Source organism: Gracilinanus agilis, chromosome 4, assembly GCF_016433145.1.
Source record: "Gracilinanus agilis isolate LMUSP501 chromosome 4, AgileGrace, whole genome shotgun sequence".
Classification (NCBI taxonomy): domain Eukaryota; kingdom Metazoa; phylum Chordata; class Mammalia; order Didelphimorphia; family Didelphidae; genus Gracilinanus; species Gracilinanus agilis.
Window position 1 is genome coordinate 433,895,070 of NC_058133.1, and position 19,744 is coordinate 433,914,813.

General features: G+C 35.2%; 1 protein-coding gene across 6 annotated transcripts in view; it reads left to right on the plus strand.

Moving 5' to 3' along the window:
* Positions 1-19,744, plus strand: part of AFDN (afadin, adherens junction formation factor) — a 189,074-nt gene that overhangs the window by 62,204 nt on the left and 107,126 nt on the right. For all 6 annotated transcript variants that reach the window (XM_044671892.1, XM_044671893.1, XM_044671895.1 and 3 more), the window contains exon 2: positions 15,795-15,990. In XM_044671892.1, the coding sequence (XP_044527827.1) occupies positions 15,795-15,990 (196 nt within the window). The remainder of the gene's footprint in view (positions 1-15,794; positions 15,991-19,744) is intronic.

The following is a 19,744-nucleotide window of genomic DNA, read 5'->3' on the forward strand; positions in this document are numbered from 1 at the left end:
TGAAAAGTATATATCAGATTTAACAAAATAGTTATCCCAGTGCCTAGCTTGTCAATATCTCTTCTCAAGTTCCTTCCACTCTACTGTGTATTTTAAAGTAAATGTTTCATTGACACACTATTTTTTCTTATTTTATCATCTTGTCACTCCATTTCTCTCCCAGCTCTAATCTAAAACAGAAACAAACACAAACCTCTCCCTTGTAACAAGAATAATCAAGCAAAATAAATCCACACAATGGCTTAGTCTGACAAAGTTTCTCTTTCTACTCTATTCACTCCCTTTGGCTGAGAGGTGGGAATTATGATTCTTTGAATTGAATTTACTTTTTTTTTTTAACCGTTACCTTCCACTTTAGAATTAATACAATTTGGTTATGAAGTCCCATAGCCAGGAAGTAACTGAGGTCAAATTTGAACCCAGAACCTCTGTCTCTGGACCTGGCTTTCAATTCACTGAGCCACCTAGCTTCCCCCTTATAAGCAGACTTAAAGTCTTACACAGTTAGTTGTAAAATGTGTTAGTTTATAAAAATTATCTTATTTTAAGAAAGAGATTCTTTCTAATTCTAAGAATGAGAAAGTTTATGAAAGTTTTGGGACTAGAAATGGAATGCTAAATTTGGGGAAACATGAAACTTTTGACTGAAATATTAGAGGGAAGATAGATTGGAATCATAGTGTAGGGTAGTTTTGAATCAGAATATGTAGTGCTTTAGGTACTAGACTTAAGAGTTTTCATTTTACCTTAGAGATAATAAAGAATGCCTGGAGATTTTTAGTTCAAGAATGACTTAGAATTACATTGTATATAGTTTAGAAAAGTGAATATATAATTCTTATATATTATATATATTATAGATAAGCCTCAACTAGCTCACAGAATAATGGTACTATCATTTCCCTTTTTTACTGTAATCTACTTTTATTAAATATAGCCCATGTTAGAGTTAGTTTTGATAGCTAAGCCATCTAGCTAACTCATCTTCAGGTCTTCCCATATAAACTGTTTAAAAGACAAAAGTCAAACTTCAACATACTTGTTTTGGAAGGTCATAATTGACTGTTCTATTTATCAGAGATCTGAAGAAATTCAATAATGTTTTTTCATTAAACTTTTAAGTTCGAAATTCTCTGTCCTTATTCCTTCAGAAGGCAAGAAATAGAAAACCCTTTGCAAATAGGAAGTCAAACAAAACAAATTCCCATGTGAGCCATGTTTTCCTATGACCCTCCATTCCTTCCCACCCCCCCCCCCCCCAAAAAAAAAGCAAGAAAAAAAATAAGCTTTAGCTTATATTTTGAGCATAGCCATTGTCTCTCTGGAGCTGGATAGCATTTTTCATCATGCATCCTTTTGAATTGTGGTGGATCATTTTTGTGTTGATTAGATTACTTTGTAGTCTTTCATAAGTTGATTATCTAAACAAAATAGCTGTTACTATGTGAATCCTGATTCTATTCATTCATATGAGTCCAGATTTTTCTGAAAATCATCCACCTCATTATTTATAGCACAATAATATTACACCACATTCATAAATCATAACTTGTTCATTCCCCAGTTGATGAATATCCCCATAGTTTCTAATTCTTTGCCACCACAGTAAGCTACTGTAAATATTTTTGTCCATATAGGTCCTTTTTCTTTTTCTTTTGATCTCTTTGGAATATAGACCTTGTAGTGGTGTTGTTGAGTCAAAGGCTATTCAGTTTTTTAGGTCTTTGGGTATATAGTTAAAAACTATTCTCCAGAATGGTTGGACTAGTTCAAAGTTCCACCTAGAGTGCATTAGTGTACCTTTTTTTCCCATATTCCCTTCACAGCATTTATCATTTTCCTTTTGTGACAGCTTAGCAGTTATTTTTTAAGGGGTTTGTGCATTTTAATTTTTTTAACAAAATCTTTTTTCTCTCCTCTCCCATAACATTGAAAAAGAAAAGATAAAAACAAAACTCTTGACACAATCAGTATTGTCCAAGAATCATGACTCATTCTATACTGAGAATCACTTTTATGTAGTTGTTTTCTAAGTTATAGCAGTCATCTAAATTGTTCTCCTGCTTTGCTTATTTGACTGTCATTTTAATGCAGATTTTTAGGTTTTCCTGAATTCATCATATTTCTTAAATTATAGACTAGACTAAGAATGATTTTTACATATTCAAATATAATAAAACTTTATTTTAAAACATAAAAAATATTTTTAGCTCCTGGCAAATACAAAAGTAGCTCAGCAATGTTCTAGGCCAGTTTGCCAACCTCTGGACTAGATAAAATAGTTCATATGAAGGCACAAATGCCAACATGGCACAGGGATGAGGGGGAACAGCCATGTTGTAAATATCCTTGACTAAAAAGCCTATTAACTATGATTTCTTTTCTCTAAGAAATAGTAATTATGAAAATTTAACCACAAACTGCCATATTGAGAATATGTTCTAGATCATTAATAGTAAGAGAAATACAAATAAAAATAACCATCACCTCACATGCTGCAGATAGGTAGAGATGATTTAAAAAAAATTGAAAATAGGCAACATTAGAGTGACTGTAGGAAGATTAGAAACTAATGCACTGTTGTTAAGCTATGAAATGATCTGACCATTCTGGTGAACAATTTGGAACTTAGGCAAATCTTTCTTTATTGACAAACACTTATTGGTGTCTATGCAAGGTAAAAGACAGTTAATTTGAGAATGACCTTGGAGTCAAGAAGACCTGGCTTCGATAGTAATAATAATAGTAAATAGCTAGTATTTATATAACACCTATTGTGTGCTAGGCATTGGGCTGTGTGCTTTAACCTAATATTACCTCCTTTGATCCTCTTCACCACCCTTTGTAGTTGGTGCTATTTTTAATCCCTCTCAATACTGTTGAAGAAACTGAGACAGACCAGGTAAGAGGGGGCAGCTAGGCTAGAGAACCAGATCTGGACACAGAAAGTCTTAGGGAAGAGTGGGTCCGGGGATGAGGGAGAGGAGAGAATGCTAATGTGAATTGGTAGAAGAAACTCCTCACCAGATCCTCTCTAAACTGAAGAAATCTTACAACTGTTCTTCCTATCAATTGTAGTAGGTGTGGGAGATTAGACAAGCATGAAACAGTCCTTTCTCTCTGGGATTTTATCTTTCTTTTACTTGGGAAAATGAATACCCATGCAGATAAATGAATGTAAACCATAGAGACGTTTTTTTGGAGAATAGTTTAGGGGAGGGACTTGACTTAGTTTTGGAAAGATCTAATGACCTCCAGCCGCCCTGAAGGGCAGCTAGGGAGGTGCAAGTGAGCCCTGGGGGAGCACTTAATGGGGGAATTACCTATGTTGTAGACAGATTTTACCCAGGCAGAAGATTGGATGTATATATTGGGCACCATAAGCTAATCAGATTGACTCGAGTTTAAAGTGTGTAAGTGAGAGAAAAATGTGAAATCTGACAATAGAAGTTGGAGCCAGATTGAGGAAGGACTTAAAATGCCTATATGAATTGCTATTTTATCTTAGAAGCAAAAGGGGGCCACCAAGGCTTCTGAAAACGGGGAAAGTAAAATAACAAGTGCTTTAGGAATGTCGATTGGGCAGCTGTGGTGAAGAGATAAAAGTCTGGGAGATCAATTAGTCACAGTGATGAGAGGTGATGAAAGCCTGATTGGGGAGGATTTTTGAGTGTCAAGGTTATCAGATGACTCCACAGTTGTCACCTGTGGAAACTGGAAAGACAGTGATACCTGTGGGGGAAACAGTGAGTTTGCATTTTTTTGTTTTGGAGAGTGTTGGGAGGCCAACTGATTGAGATGCATATCAAACATCCTAGCAAAGATGTCTAGCAGTCTTTTGGGGGAACAAGATCAAAGGTGGAATCATCAAGAGTTGACTGACTTACTGATGGGTAAAGGAGATGAAGGAAAATGAATAAATATGATTCTGAGGTTGTACATGTGGGTTTAGAGGATGGTATTGGTTTAGATAGAAGAGGCCTGAATTTAGTGGAAAGCTAATAAAGTTCCATTTTGTTCTTGTCTTACCTGATGGCTTTCTATAGTACTGAGTTACACAGTTTTATCTGGGTGAGAACTCTGGTTTTCCTAATTCCATATCTAGCACTCTATCCTGTGAACCACCTAACTGCTCTTGTTGTGTTAAATTTTTTTTTTTTGGTGAATCCCATATCACTCTATTGATTAAACTTATCTTTTCTCCAAATTGTTAAATCTTACTTTCCTGAAATCTGAAATGCATTGCAGATTTCCTCTTTTTCACTGTCAAACAAAGGAACAAATTATTATGATAAGACAGTGATGGCAAACTTTTTAGAGACTGAGTGCTGTGCTCCCCCTTACCCCCCAGATTGCTGCCTGTCCTGTCCCTGACACCACCCACCACCCCCCAATCCCCTATAGTGGAGGGAGAAAGTGCTCCTGTTGGGCTGCTGTGCAGAGGGGCGGGTGAAGTGAAAAAAATGTCCTCATCTCAAGTGAAGAGGGGAAGGGAAGTGGCCCTAGCGCTCTGCTTCCCTCCAGCTCTGTTGCCTATGAGCTGCCCACTTGGCTCCCTTTGGCCTGCTGAGTGGAGGGGTGGGGGAATGGAAAAAAATATCTGCACACTGGGAGAGGGGAAGGAGCAGCTCCCCCAGGGGCCCTTTGCCATTCTGATAATGAGCACTGTGGGTGGGTGGAGGAAGGCTGCAAGTGTGCCATAGGTTGTGATAAGGTAATTTCCCCATCCCCCACTTCCCATCCTTGAAACAATTACCTTCTTGTTTGTAGGTATCAACAAAATGAACTTCCTGTTCATTAGTTCTGCCGTCTTTTGAAGAATGAAAATTGTCTTGGAAAATTGTCTTTAAGGCAAGTCAGGAAATTATTGATTTTCCTGATTTTGGATGGAGAGCTCCAATAAATGTTCAGATAATGGAAGTCTCCCATTGCTATTAAGTCATTTCCCAAATTCTTTATTATATTCCATCATTCTTACTTTTCTTTTCATGTTGTCTTTTTTGTATTCCTTGAGAGCCTTGTTTTTCTCTTTGGTTCTTGGATTTTCTTATATGAAATATACTTTTTTTTTTTTTTTGACCCTTAACTTCGGTGTATTGTCTCATAGGTGGAGGAGTGGTAAGGGTGGGCAATGGGGGTCTCAAGTGACTTGCCCAGGGTCACACAGCTAGGAAGTGGCTGAGGCCGGGTTTGAACCTAGGACCTCCTGTCTCTAGGCCTGACTCTCACTCCACTGAGCTACCCAGCTGCCCCCAATGAAATATACTTTTGATATGCATTGCTTCTCAGTTCTTTTTTTTTTTTCACCTCATGTCCTTCCTTTTGAAATTCATACTCTTTTGGAGCAATATTCCATTTATGAGTCTCAATTCTACTGACTTATCTTTTTATCACTTTTCTATTAAGAATCTCTTTCTTGATATATAAATGAGACTGAAATGTAGGTCAGTTTATGAGAAGATTTTAGTTTTTCTTAAAAAAGATTTTTTTTTAAATAACCCTTACCTTCTGTCTTGGAACCAATACTCTATGTTGGTTCCAAAGCAGAAGAATGGTAAGAACTAGGCAATGGGGGTTAATGGGGGTTAAGTAAGTGACTTGCTCAGGATCACACAGCTAGGAAGTGTGTTGAGGTCAGATTTGAATACAGGACCTCCCATCTCTGGGCCTGACTCTCAATCTAATGAGCTACCTAGCTGCCCCACACAAAGTGTTTTTCAAGAAAGATTTTATTTTGCCAAATACATGACTATTTTCCACATGTGTTTTCTGAATTATAAGATCGAAATCTTCTTCCTTCATGCAAAATATGCTTCCATATTGGTCATTGTTGTAAGAGAATTCCCATATAAAACCCAAACCCCCAAATAAACACAAACTAAAGTGAGAAATAAAGTGTTTTGATCTGCATCTGAGTCCAACAGTTCTTGTTCTAGAGGAGTTATAGTATTCTTTGTCATAAGTCTTTTATTGTTGTATTGTTGAGAGTAGCTAAGTTTTTCACAGTGATCATTCTACAATATTGCTATTTTTATGTACAATGTTGTTCTGGTTCTGCTTATTTCATTCTGCATCAGTTTGTGTAGATTTTTCAAGCTTTTTCTGAAATCATCCTGTTCGTTTCTTAAAGTACAGTAGTATTCATTCCATCACCATCATATACCACAATTTGCTTAGCTATTCTCCAGTTGATGGGCATCCCATTGCCACCACAAAAAGAGCAGCTATAAATGTTTTTGTACAAGTAGATCCTTTACCCTTTTTAAAATCTCTTTGGGATACAGACCTTGTAGTGGTTTTATAGGATCAAAGGATATGTACAGTTTTCTAGCCCTTTGGGCTAAAATAGTTCCAAATTTCCCTCCAGCCTGGGCAACTCCCAACTCCGCATTAATGTACCCAATTTTGCCACATTCCCTTCAACATTTATCACTTTCCTGTCATATTGGCCAATCTGATAGGTGTAAGGTGTTACTACCCCAGAGTTTTTTTAATTTACATTTCTCTAATCAAGAGTGATTTATTACAGTTTTTCATATGATTATTGATAGCTTTGATTTCTTCATCTGAAAACTGCTTGTTTATGTCAAGATTTTAGTTTTTCAAATAAGCATACTTATCAAGTTTCTATGAAAGAGAAAATTTACCTTTTTAATATAAAAACTGAAAAATTTAATATTTTGAAAAAAAACTTAGCATTAAGCTGCCAGACTTCCAAATCCAGAAGAAACTTTAAAATTGTATTTCTGCTAGGCTAGTATTGAAGTCAGTTTTCCTAACACTTATTTAAAGATTGGAAAAGATGTTATTCTCTTCCCTTCTCCCCCCACTTTTGAAATGATTTCACTATTCAAAATGAAGTATACTAATAAGTATTATGGAATATAAAAGATTCATCATATAATTATATCTGTCTACAAGAAACATAGGGAGTCTTAAGTAAATGGTGAATATGGACACTTGAAGGATGTTTAGTTTACTGGCCTGATTTGGCAATTTTTTTAGAATGATTCACTTTTAGTCCTTAAAATTTTTATGGTTGATTTTTATGGAGGGTTTCATTACAAAGTGTTAGGCTTGGTTTTGGAGGATAGAAAAATGTGATAAAGTCCCTTTGCAAATATTTAGCCAAAGTAGGGTCTTTAGATATTCTCATGAATGAAAACCTAGCATGTATAATGCAAAATAAATGAATAATATTTCCAAATAAGGCTCCCATGCTTCTTCCTGGTACCTTTCTGCTGTTGACAAGGATGGGTGAATGAATGCCTGAGAAAGGTGGTTGTGGAAAAGTCCCATGTGGGACACTGCCCAAACAACGTCTTTTTCATTACCTTATTAATAAATAACACTGTTGACACATTTCTCTGGACTTTTTTTTTTTTTTGATAGCTAGTTTGACATGTGTTAATTAGTTCTATGTTTGGTTCACTATAGCAATGAGTTTACAGATTTATTTCCTTTTATAAATATGATCATTGTAGTTTACATTTACATAGTGTTTTAAGAATTACACAGAATTTTCTCCCCTTTGCCTTTGGAATATAAATATTACAGATATTATTGGCTTTATTTTAAGAGTGCTACCTTGGCCAAGTCACTTAATTTCTATTCACCTCAGCTCCCTCAGCTATAAAATTAGGATAATTATAGCATTTACCACTTAAGATCAAATGAGATAATATTTGTAAAATGTTTAGCATTTGTCTGGCATATAGTAGACATTATATAAATGCCAGTGATGGTGATGATAATGGGTAGAAATAGCAGCAGTAGCAATTTTGCTTATATTTTACTGTCAGAAAACCTCAAAATCTTAGATCTTAAGTTTGGTTTTCTTTCTTTTTTTTTTTTTTTAAATAAAATTTTTTTTTAACTAGTAGAAATCTGCCTTCTTTGCCAGTTGAAAAAGAATGAAAAATTAAAACCCCTGTCAAAAACATATATAATAATTAATTTCCCCATTGGTCATGTAAAAACAGTCTGCACTTTGAGTCTCCCACTTTTTTATAAGTATGTTTCATCTTTAGTTCTCTGGAATTATGTTTGGTCATTATGCTGATCAGTGGCCCTTGTTATTGTATAACTTCCTTGTACCTTGTTAAACCATTCCCAAATTGATGGGCACCCTTGATTTGAGGCCACCTCCAAAAAGATGAATATTTTTGTATATCCTTTGTTTTTCTGGGAATAATCCCTCCCTTAAGCTACCCTTCCTCTAATTCACTCACTATCCCTTTCCTTTTTCTTTACCTCTTAATCATAATATATTTTGGTACCCAATTTAAAAAAATGTTTTATATTTCCCCCTCCTTTAACATGTTCAGCCCAAGTGTCAGCCTCTCCCTTATAGATCTTCCTCCTTTCCACCCCTATCATATGAGGTAATTTCTCCTAGCCTTCCTCTCCCTTCTTCTAATATATTCCTCATTCTCTGTCTTTTCATTCTTTACAAAAAAAAAAAAAAAAAGATCATTAAGACATAGAACAGTCCTATGCCTTCTATTTAATTATACTTCTCTGGCCTCACCTCAGTTGATAATAATTTCAGAGGGGAAAACTGTATCTTCCTATTTTTTAATATAAGCAGCTTACCCGTTTTTGATCCCTTGTTCTGATTACCTTTTTATGTTTCTCTTGATGTCTGTTTTTGTACTTGAGCCTCTATATTCATTTCTGGTCTTTTCATCAAAAATGGTTGGAACTTCTCTTTCATTAAAGGTCCATTTTTTCTCCTCCTATAGGGTTATACTCAAGTTTTGATGGCTAAGTTATTCTTGTCTGTAAACATCTTTGCTGTTTTGAATACCATATTCCAATTTTTCCATTTCTTTATATTGGTGACTGCTAAATCATCTCTAGGCAGCTAGGTGGTGCTGCAGAACTGCTGGGCCTAGAGTCAAGAATAGTTGATTTCCAGCTGTGTGACCCTGGGCAAGTCACTTGACCCCCATTACCCACCATTACCAATCTTCCACCTATGAGATAATACACTGAAGTACAAGGGTTAAAAAAAAAAAAAAAGAAAGAATAGTTGATTTCAAATCCAGCCTCAGATACTAATAACTGTGTGCTATTGGTCACTAAATAAATTACTGAACCACTGTCTGACTCAGTTTCCTCCACTGTAAAATGTGGATAATGATAGCACTTGCCTCTGAAGGTTATTGTAAGGGGAAAAGAGATTTGTATTCCCAACTTTTACTCTCCAGCTACCTTGAAATCAGATTAAAGAGCTGTCTTCATGATAGTAGTTGTTGCTGTTGCTGTGATGATGATAATAATGATGATGATGATGATGATGATGATGTGTGATCCTGATTTCCTATTTAAATTCTTCATTTCTGGTTGCTCACTTGCTGCATTTTTTCTTTGACTAGGAAGTTTTGGCTATGATCCTGGGATTTTTTACTTTGACATTTCTTTTAGGAAATGACAGTGGATTCTTTTTATTTCTACTTTTCCTACAGATGCTAAGAGATCTGGGCCATTTGCTTTTTTTTTTTTTTTTTTTTTTTTTTATTTTAAACCCTTAACTTCTGTGTATTGACTTATAGGTGGACGAGTGGTAAGGGTAGGTAATGGGGGTCAAGTGACTTGCCCAGGGTCACACAGCTGGGAAGTGTCTGAGGCCGGATTTGAACCTAGGACCTCCCATCTCTAGGCATGGCTCTCAATCCACTGAGCTACCCAGCTGCCCCTTGGGCCATTTGCTTTTTTTTTTTTTTTTTTTTTTTAATTTTTTTTTTAACATTTATTAATATACATTTTTTTTTTAAGCCCTTGTACTTCGGTGCATTGTCTCATAGGTGGAAGATTGGTAAGGGTGGGCAATGGGGGTCAAGTGACTTGCCCAGGGTCACACAGCTGGGAAGTGGCTGAGGCCGGGTTTGAACCTAGGACCTCCCGTCTCTAGGCCTGACTCTCACTCCACTGAGCTACCCAGCTGCCCCTATTAATATACATTTTTAACATGGTTACCTGATTCATGCTCCTCCTATCCCCTTCACCCCACCCATGGCCGATGCACATTTCCACTAGTTTTGTCATGTGTCCTTGATCAAGACCAATTTCCAAATTGTTGGTAGTTGCATTGGTGTGGTAGTTTCGAGTCCATACCCTCAATCATGTCCACCCCGACCCATGCGTTCAAGCTGTTGTTTATCTTATATGTTTCCTCTCCTGCAGACCTTCCTCTGAATGTGGGTAACATCTTTACCATAAATCCCTCAGAGCTGTCTTGTGTCATTGTATTGCTGCTAGTACAGAAGTCCATTACATTCGATTTTACCACAGTATATCAGTCTCTGTGTACAATGTTCTTCTGGCTCTGCTCCTTTCACTGGGCCATTTGCTTTTAAGATTTTCTGAAATGTAATGCCTAGATGGGGCAGCTAGGTGGTTGAGTAGATTGAGAGCCAAGTCTAGGGAGAGAAAGTCTCAGACACTTCTTAGATGTATGACTGGACAAGTCAATTTAAGCCCTATTGCCTAGTCCTTACTACTTACTCTTCAGCCTTTGAGCCAGTAATTAATAGTGATCCTAGGATGGATAGTAAGGGTTTTTTTTTTTTTTTAAGAAAGAAATGTAATGTCTAGGTTTCTTGTTTGCTTATGACTTTTAGATTGTCCAGTGACTTATAGATTATCTCTACTTTAACTGTTTTGACTATAACTACTTACATTTTACCCATTTTTTTAGTGTTTTGACTCTTAATATTTCTTATTTTCTCATGAAGTCATTCTCTTCTTTTTAGTCCATTTTCTTTTTAAGAGAGTTTTTTGGGCTTGGGCAAAAAAAAATTTTATATTTCTTTTTTTCTGTTATTTTGTCATCTTCAGTTGTGGAACTTTTATGACCCTTTTTGGAATTTTCTTGGCAAAGAGACTAGAATGAGGAAACTCAGGCAAATAGGACTTTTGTATATTGTCCAAGGCCATTTCTTATATTAATTCCCTTTCCACTTCTTTCTTTCATAGCTCCTATTTCTTTTCCAGTGTCTACTAGTACTTTCATTTAATTTATAAAAACATTTTGAAAATTAAAAAAATTCTTGCTTCAGAACTCTTTGAGGAATTGTAGTTGAATTTGTTTTTGAGTCATTGTCTTAATTCTGGGATTGTCTTAAGTATCCCTTTCAGCATAATAATTAGAATTTTTTTTTTGTTTTGATTTTGGGATTCTTTTTTCATTTTCCCATTTCTGCAGACAATTTGTGACTTAACTGATATGATAGGACTCTCCATATTTCTCTGTTTTTATATATTACTCTTAAACCTAGTGGCATTTTATGTGATCTCATTAAAAGTCACACAAGTGCAGTAAAGTACTATTGGTTTCAAAAGGAAATCATTGTCTAATATTGTGCAATTTGTTAAGCATTTATTTATTAAATTATTGAAAGACATTCTAGGCACTGAGAATTCAAGAATGAAAAATGATGGCACCTTACTTAAAGGAAGCTAGAGTAAAGTAGTTGAGTAATAAAAATCTTGGCAGATAAATTAGTATCAGAGATAATGAAAGAACCAAAGGAGAAATTCAAAGTAATCAATGAAAATTTGATGATGTTGTCTAAGAGGGAAAAATCAAAGAAAGCTTCATGAAGGAGGTTATACTAGAACTAGACTTTGAAGAAAGAATGTTAATAGAAGGCAGTATCCTGAAGGAAAAAGACCACTAGATTTTCTATCTGAAAACCTAGGTTTAAATTCTGACTTTGCTATATTGGGGGGTAGGGGATTATATATGAGGTCCTGAACCTGTCCAGCTATGATTCTATGACTAGATCCTAGTATTCTTGTGATTATTACTAAGTCATTTATCCTGTCAGATCCTGAATTTCTAATGAAAAGGGGGGATGACCAACACTTTCAGTACCCATTTCTATGTTTGTTGTTAGGAAAGTACATTAAGAATGCTGTATAAATAGGAGGATTTTTTTTAGGCTATATGGAAGCATTTTTTCCCCATTTGTTATCTTTAACTCCTTTGTTTTGTATCCTCCCTCTGCCTCCTCTTCTTTTCCCACAGAAACTTTGTTCTTTGGTAATCACTAAACTTACCTAGGGCTGCTATTTTTCTTCTTTTTCTGGGTCGCAGGGAAAGCTTCATTTTGAGTGCCTCTTATCTCTTTCTTAGGTGAATTTATACTAGGTTGTGGGTGAACAATGATTAATTTTTCCCTCAAAAACATTTTAATTAGGCTTATTAGTACTCTTTTAAGCTTTAACAGTGGTATTTGGAAAGGAGATACTCATTCAGTAAAACATTGTAAGTACCCACAATGTACTAGGCAATGGGAAAACAAAGAAAAAAAAATCTGACCTAAAAATAAAAAAAACCCAACAAAACCTTATGATCTATTGAATTGTGGTTGGGGCAGGATAGGTAGTAACTACCACTACCATGTGATTCTTTGTAGAATATATCTTCCTTGAATTTTTTGATCAGTAACCATTTTATGCTGTTAGTATAGCAGAAGGAGAAAGGAACCATAAACCTATAGACTTGAATTTCTAGGTATGGCTTTGACCTAGCAGTCCCAGGTAGTGGGTATAAACCCCAAAGCAGTCAAAGACCAAAAAAAAAAAAAAAAAAAAAAAGGTCCAATACACACCAAAATACTCATATACACTGGGGTAGCAAAGAACTGAAAACACAAGTCAGTGTTCATCAATTGAAAAATAACTGGGAAAACTATGGTGTGGAAAAATAACAGAATTCAATTTTCTAGTAAAAATTAGCAAATGAGTAATTAATAAATTCCACATATATATATTTGCCCCATTAGAATGTGAGCTTCTTGAGAACATGGGTTGTGACTTTTTTAATTGGTCCCTCTGTCCCAATTTTCTGCCCACTCCAGTTCATTCATTATTCTTCAGCAGCCAACACAGTTTTCTTAAAAGTTGAGGACTTTCTTCTATTCACTAAATCCCTTTGGTTCCCTATCACCATCAGGATCAAACACAATATACTCTGGCATTCAAAGCCTGCCGTGGCTTCCTCTTTCCTCCTATCCCTTCTCCATACCTTATCAGTTTTCTTATATCTCCTCACATAACTTTCAGATATTGGCCATGCTGTTACTCAAAGGAACATCCTCCCCATCTTCCCTGCTTGGATTTACTTCCTTACTATAAGTCCTATCTAAAATTTCCCATTCTGCAGGAATCCTTTCCCATTTCCCCTTACTTCTATGTTCAGTTGTCCATCTATTGATAATTTCCCAATGTAACCTTTATTGTGTACATATCTTATTTCTACCTAGTTGTTTGCATTTTGCATGTTATTTACACACACACACACACACATACACACACACTCTCACACTCTCTCTCTCTCTCTCTCTCTCTCTCTCTCTCTCTCTCAGATTTGGACTTTCTGCTTTTGTTTTTCTGTGTATTGCTAGCCTTTAGAAGGGTGCCCAGCACATTATAGGCACTTAAAACATTTTTTATTGACTATTTGTTAATAAACACTTAAAATGCTTTATTCATTACCATCTAAATGTTCATTTCTACTTTCTATTCCTCTGTTTTCTCATTTGTAAAATTAGAATTTTTAAAACCCTTTTAGCTTTAGAAATCATATTTTTATGGAGTTTCTTAGAATTATTTCTTTGGGCTTCATTCTTAAATCATCCACCTATGAGTAAAATTCTTGAAAGCAGTTAATGCAAAACAGTATCTGTTCTCCCTAGACTTGTGAGTTTTGTTTTGGCGCCATCTCTGGGTGGAGAGCATGAATTAGCCTACTCCACCTTAAATTCAAGGATCTTCTGTACTAATTAAATCTAAATGACTATAGGCATAGCTGTAGCATAGTAAGTTAAGAGTAGTGGATGTGGAAATTCTGGATTTGAATTCTTCATTGGCCCCAGCTTGGCTATTTGTCCATGATCTTTTATCTGTAAAAATGGGGATAGTGTTTATAGATTTAGAAGGGATCTTAGGGGTCATTGAGTCCAACTAGCATTCTGCTAGTCACTTCCGTCTCATCTAAGCAAACAAACAAAAAAAAAAGCTGCTTAATTCAGAAAGATACTTGGTCTAAAAATATCTTTCAAAGTAACAAAATACAAGAGATTGAGTTTTTGTCTTTAAAAAGGGGAGAAGAAGGCATTTTGCTATATGAAGTTTGTAATGGCAACCCAGAGTCACTAGAAAATTCTGAAATACTTTCTGAACCATAAAGAAAAGATTACATTGTGTTTATGGTTTTCATGTCCACTGAATTTATTAAAGTGCAATTCTTTGAAAATTGGTGATCCATGTAAGAGACATAATATAACTTCCCTTTAAAATACCTGTACATTTAATTCAAGAAATAGTTATTGAAATGCTACATAAACAGATGATTTACAGTGAGCAAACTCAGTAGTATTAAATTTTACATTGAAATTATAGTAATAATAGAAATAAGGTCATCTGAGTAAAAACCAAGGTCTGTCCCTGCTTTTTATATTTTTAGGTATTTATGAAGGAAGAATACTTGCAGTTGTTTAACGAGTTAGCTTTTCAGTAATGTAAAATCATCAGATAGTTTTTGAGAACCACTATGTACTGACATTAATTTTGAAATTCTTTTGTATTAAGACTAAGATAAAAAAGTGTGTGTGTATATGTATATGTATATGTATATGTATATGTATATGTATATGTATATGTATATGTATATGTATATATATATATATATATAACTCCAACAAGGACCTAATTTTGTTTGGTCCTAGAAGGCAGTACCAAGACCAGTGATTAGAAGTTGCAGAGAGATTTTTGCTTGAGCTAAAGGAAAATTTCCTAACAACTGTCTAAAACTGGAATGATTTGTCTTGAAAGAGGGAGTATATTCCCCATTGTTGCATGGATTCATTCCCCACTCCCCTTCTCTTCTCTACCTTGCCCACCCTACCACCCCACTCTCCCCCTCTCTCTTACCTTATCAATTGAGATACCTCTGAACCTCTGTTATTCCATTTCATTGCCAGCTATTGCTTTTTTGATATTCAGTGTGCCTTATTTTGTGTAAGACTTTTGTTATTTATTATTATCAAACTGCCCATTTCCCCCTATGTTATATCTTTGGCCTTTTTTTTAAAAAACTCTTAAATTTGTATGAGACTGCTATGTATCTATAATTACTCTCTTTAGTCTCTTGAATGATCTTTTCCCATCCTTTTTGAAATTTTGAGTTTTATAAATGCAATCATATCATGCTTGAACTGTTGTTTTTTTTCCTAAACTGGCAGTTCTATTTATTCTCTAATCCCTTTGAAATCTGATTTCCCTTAAATATAGGGTCCTCATGCGACTATGCCTGATTTTTTTCTTTCTTATAAATAGGGAGTTTTGAAAAATAGAGTGGTCACTTCCTCCTAACATTCTAAGCACTTTTCTTCTAGTAACTTCTGTTTATTGGTTAGAATTACATATCAAATAATAAATAACACACTTTGCTCTTTTACCCTTCCTATGTTCTCTGGCAAGGACCCCCACACCCTACTCTCTTATAAAAATGAGTGGTGCAAGCAAAAATTTAGAAAGTTTGTATCTTGTATCTCCATGCCATTTGTTAAATCAACCAGAGTAGTGTTTGGAGTTAAGTGGTCCTTTTTAAAGATTCCCTTAACTCTTTAAATGCTTATTTAAACATCTTTTAGTACTTAGATATTCTAATTTTAATGAAATATAGGTTATTCTATAGGATGACCATCAGTCAAATACAGATTCTCCATGTATATAACATTTCTTCCCCTTCGTCCCAATAACAGAAACATTTTTATTTTTAGGATTTGGAATTCCATGGAGTAATGAGATTTTACTTTCAAGATAAAGCTGCTGGAAACTTTGCTACAAAATGCATCCGGGTCTCCAGCACTGCTACAACCCAAGATGTCATAGAAACTCTTGCAGAGAAATTTCGACCTGACATGAGAATGCTGTCATCTCCCAAATATTCACTTTATGAAGTGCACGTCAGTGGAGGTTAGTGTATCTTGATTGGGTTTTGTTTTTTAAAAACATATCTTGAAATTGGTTGTCTTTCCTTTTGTTAAAATACATTGGCACCCAGGCAAACAGCTCTTATACCACCGGGTAATCAGAGGGGTCAGTACTATGCTGATCTTATTTTACTTTGTGTGCATTTAAACATTTATTAAGCACCTTTTAAAGCAGTGATAAATTTATACAATACAAGATTCAAGAGTGATTTCTAACTTTATAGGTGCTAAAGATACTATAGGGAATATATAAGGCATGTAGACAAATAACTTAGATAAAATAGAAGGTGACAGATAATTAAGGTACAAATGTTCTTAGCATTTTAAGGAGAATGATGTTTCTACTTGGAGGAGGAGGGTGTGAGAGGAAGGAGCATTGAAAAGCCTTGGGTGCTAGTCAAATCTTGAGGCTGGTGATATCAGAAAGGCTACTATAGGGTTAGGCAATAGTGATGGCAAGATAAAAAAAATAGATGTTAGTAGTTTTGTAAATTTTGGATACTTTGGTAACATTATGGTGCAACAAATAGAAATTGGTCTGGAGACTCAGCACCATATTTATAAGCATTTATTAATAAAAAAGAGTGAGAGAAGAGAGAGAAGGAGATAGCCATACTAATTTGAGGTAAGATCAGGCCCAGATTTTAGCCCCTGGGGTTCACCTCCATACTGCACTGCCACTTGCCAAGTTCCAGCCCAGGGACTCTTGTCTGTTCAAGAACCAAAGTAAAAAGGCTCCTATCCTTCCTGGGCTCACATTTTAAACCTCAATAGCCCCTCCCTCAGTGCAGGCTGATGCCAGGGTTAGACTACTCAGGATCAACGTCCCCTAAATAATTTACTCAATGGTATTGTATTTCTCTTAGGGATAGAATTTTGTTTTTTCCTATTAAGGCATTTTTCCAGATAAGTAACATAGAGACCCTGCCTTAGTGTCTAGAAAGTCAAATTGTAATTAGTACCACTTGGATTCAAATTCTGTTTCTGATACAAGTTAGCTTTAGGACCATTTGACCTTTAAGTGTACTCAGACTATTCTCTGAAAGACTCTTTAAGTTTCCGAGGAGGTGCATATGTGCTTTGAAAGAGAGTTTCCTCACCGAGTACCCTACACCATGAAAAAAAAAAATCTGAACAAAAAGTAGCATGACCTGTCCTTACAGTGAAACCCATGTTTGGCCTACTGATCACCCTATACTAATGATATGCCACACATTTTTGGAAGTTCACAGTCACAAGTAAATAGTAATCCTTAATTTGCATTGATATTTGCAATGCAGTTCAACATATGAATAGTGATATGAAGGATAAGCTTTGAAATAAAATTTCTTTATTCTCAGGCAGTATGATTTTACCTTCAAGGTATAGCTGTAATTAACATAGGTACTCCCTTTGAAGCAATATTAAAAGTGGGGAAAGCAATAGTGCTATAACATGTTTTTGCAAATGACTTGATATTTTTTTATTCATCTGAAATAACTAGAATAGGTTTGTATGCTACTAATGTTCTGGGTCAGTTGATAAGGGTATTCATTTGATTCCTTTATATAAGTAAATTGAAGTTACATACGAAAAGAAGAAATTACCTCCTTTTAAATTGTTTTGTATACTACTTTAGATGCTCAGGAAATATTAATCTAATTTCCCTGAAATCCAAAAAAAATAGTTCTTGACACCAAAATTGTTAGAATGTCAAATGGTTCAATTTCAAAAATAGTTTTCTATATTTTTCTTCTGAACCATAAAGATTCATTGGGCCTTTCCATTTGACTTCTTGCAGTGGAAACCTTCTATATATTATTGTCTTGCCCATTTTGGGTGTGAACTCCTTGACATCAGGGACTGACCTTGTTTTTCTATTTATTAGTTGCTGAATACCATATATAGTATTTTAAAGTTTGCAAAGTGCTTTATATACATTATCCCATTTTATCCATATTATTCAAAAGAACCCTGGGAAGTAGGTGCTGCTGTTATTATTATTATTATTATTATTATTATTATTATTATTATTATTATTCTCATTTTATATTTGGAGAAAATAAGTTAAATTTATCCATAGTCACACACAAGCTAGTGTCTTAAAGAGTACTCTCTAAATGCCCAAGAAGTGGTCCTATCTAGACTTTGCTCAATCCCCTTGCATTAACTCCTAAAGGAAGCAGCACCTCTTCAGCCCTTTGGACAAAGATCTTTTTATTTCAAGTCCAAATTTGACTTCTTTACAGTTTCCATCTATTGCTCCTATTTTTAACCTCTGAGTGCAAATCTAATCCACTCTTCCACTTGGCAGCCTTTCATTATTCTTCTGTTCCTTAAAAGTCTTCTTCCCTGGCTAAATATCCTCAATCCCCTCCCCCTCTTTTATTTTATTTTATTTTTTTAAAAAACGCTTGCCTTCGGCTAAGGCAAAAGAGTGGTAAGGGCTAGGCAATGGGAGTTAATTGACTTGCCCAGGGGTCACATAGCTAGTAAGTGTCTGAGGTCACATTTGAACCCAGAACCTCCCATCTCTGGGTCTGACTCTCAATCCACTGAGCCACCCAGCTTGCGCACGTTCTTCTCCCTTCTAAAAATGTTTAATATCTCTGTAGCACTCTACTTTGTATTTTCTTTTAAACATTTTTTTTTTCATTTTATTCCAGTAAACACATAAATTTTCTAAGGTTACTTGATTCATGTTCTCTCCCTCCCTCTTCTCTCCCCTCTCCAGGAGCTGACAAGCAGTTCCACTGGTTTATACATGTTTTATCACTGAAAACCCATTTCCATATTGTTCATTTTTGTAATAGAGTGATCTTTTAAATCCCAAACCCCCAATTCATACACCCATATAAACAAATGATAAGTCATATGTTTCTTCTTGATTTCTACTTCCACAGTTCTTTCTCTCTATGTGGATAGCATTTTTTCTTATAAGTCCCTCAGCATGGTTCTGGATCATTGCATTGCTTTTAGTAGCAGAGTCAATCACATTGGATTGTCCCATAGTGTTTCAGTTACTGTGTATAATGCTCTCCTGGTTCTGCTTTTTTCACTCTATATCAGTTCATGGAGGTCTGACTAGTTCTTTAGAAATTAACCTCTTCATCATTTCTTATAGCATGATAGTTTCCAACTTTTTGCCACCACAAAAAGCACAGCCATAAATATTTTCGTAGAAACTGATCCATCTCCATTTTTAAAAAATTTCTTTGGGATACAGACCTAGTAGTGGTATTGCTGGCTCAAAGGGCATGCATTCTTTTAAAACCCATTTGAACATATTTTCAAATTGCCTTCCAGAATGGTTGGATCAATTCATAACTACTAGCAGTGCATTACTGTGTCCCAATTTTGCCACATCCAACATTTATTATTTTCCTTTATTGTCATTAGCCAATCTGCTAGATGTAATGTGGTGCCTCAGAGTTGTGTTAATTTGCAATTCTCTAATCATGAGCATTTTACAACACTTTTTCATATCTATTGATAGCTTTGATTTCTTCCTCTGAGAACTGCCCCCATTTATATTTATATCCCTTGACCATTGTCATTTGGGGAATGGCTTGGTTTCTTACAAATTTGATCAAAATCAGAGAAATTTGTTATAAAGTTTTTCTACCAGTTTATTGTTTCCCTTCTTATCTTGGTTGCATTTGTTTTGTTTATACAAAAACTCATCATGTAATCAAAATTATTCATTTTACATCTTTTACGTTCTCTGTCTCTTGTTTGATCTTAAATTCTTCCCTTCT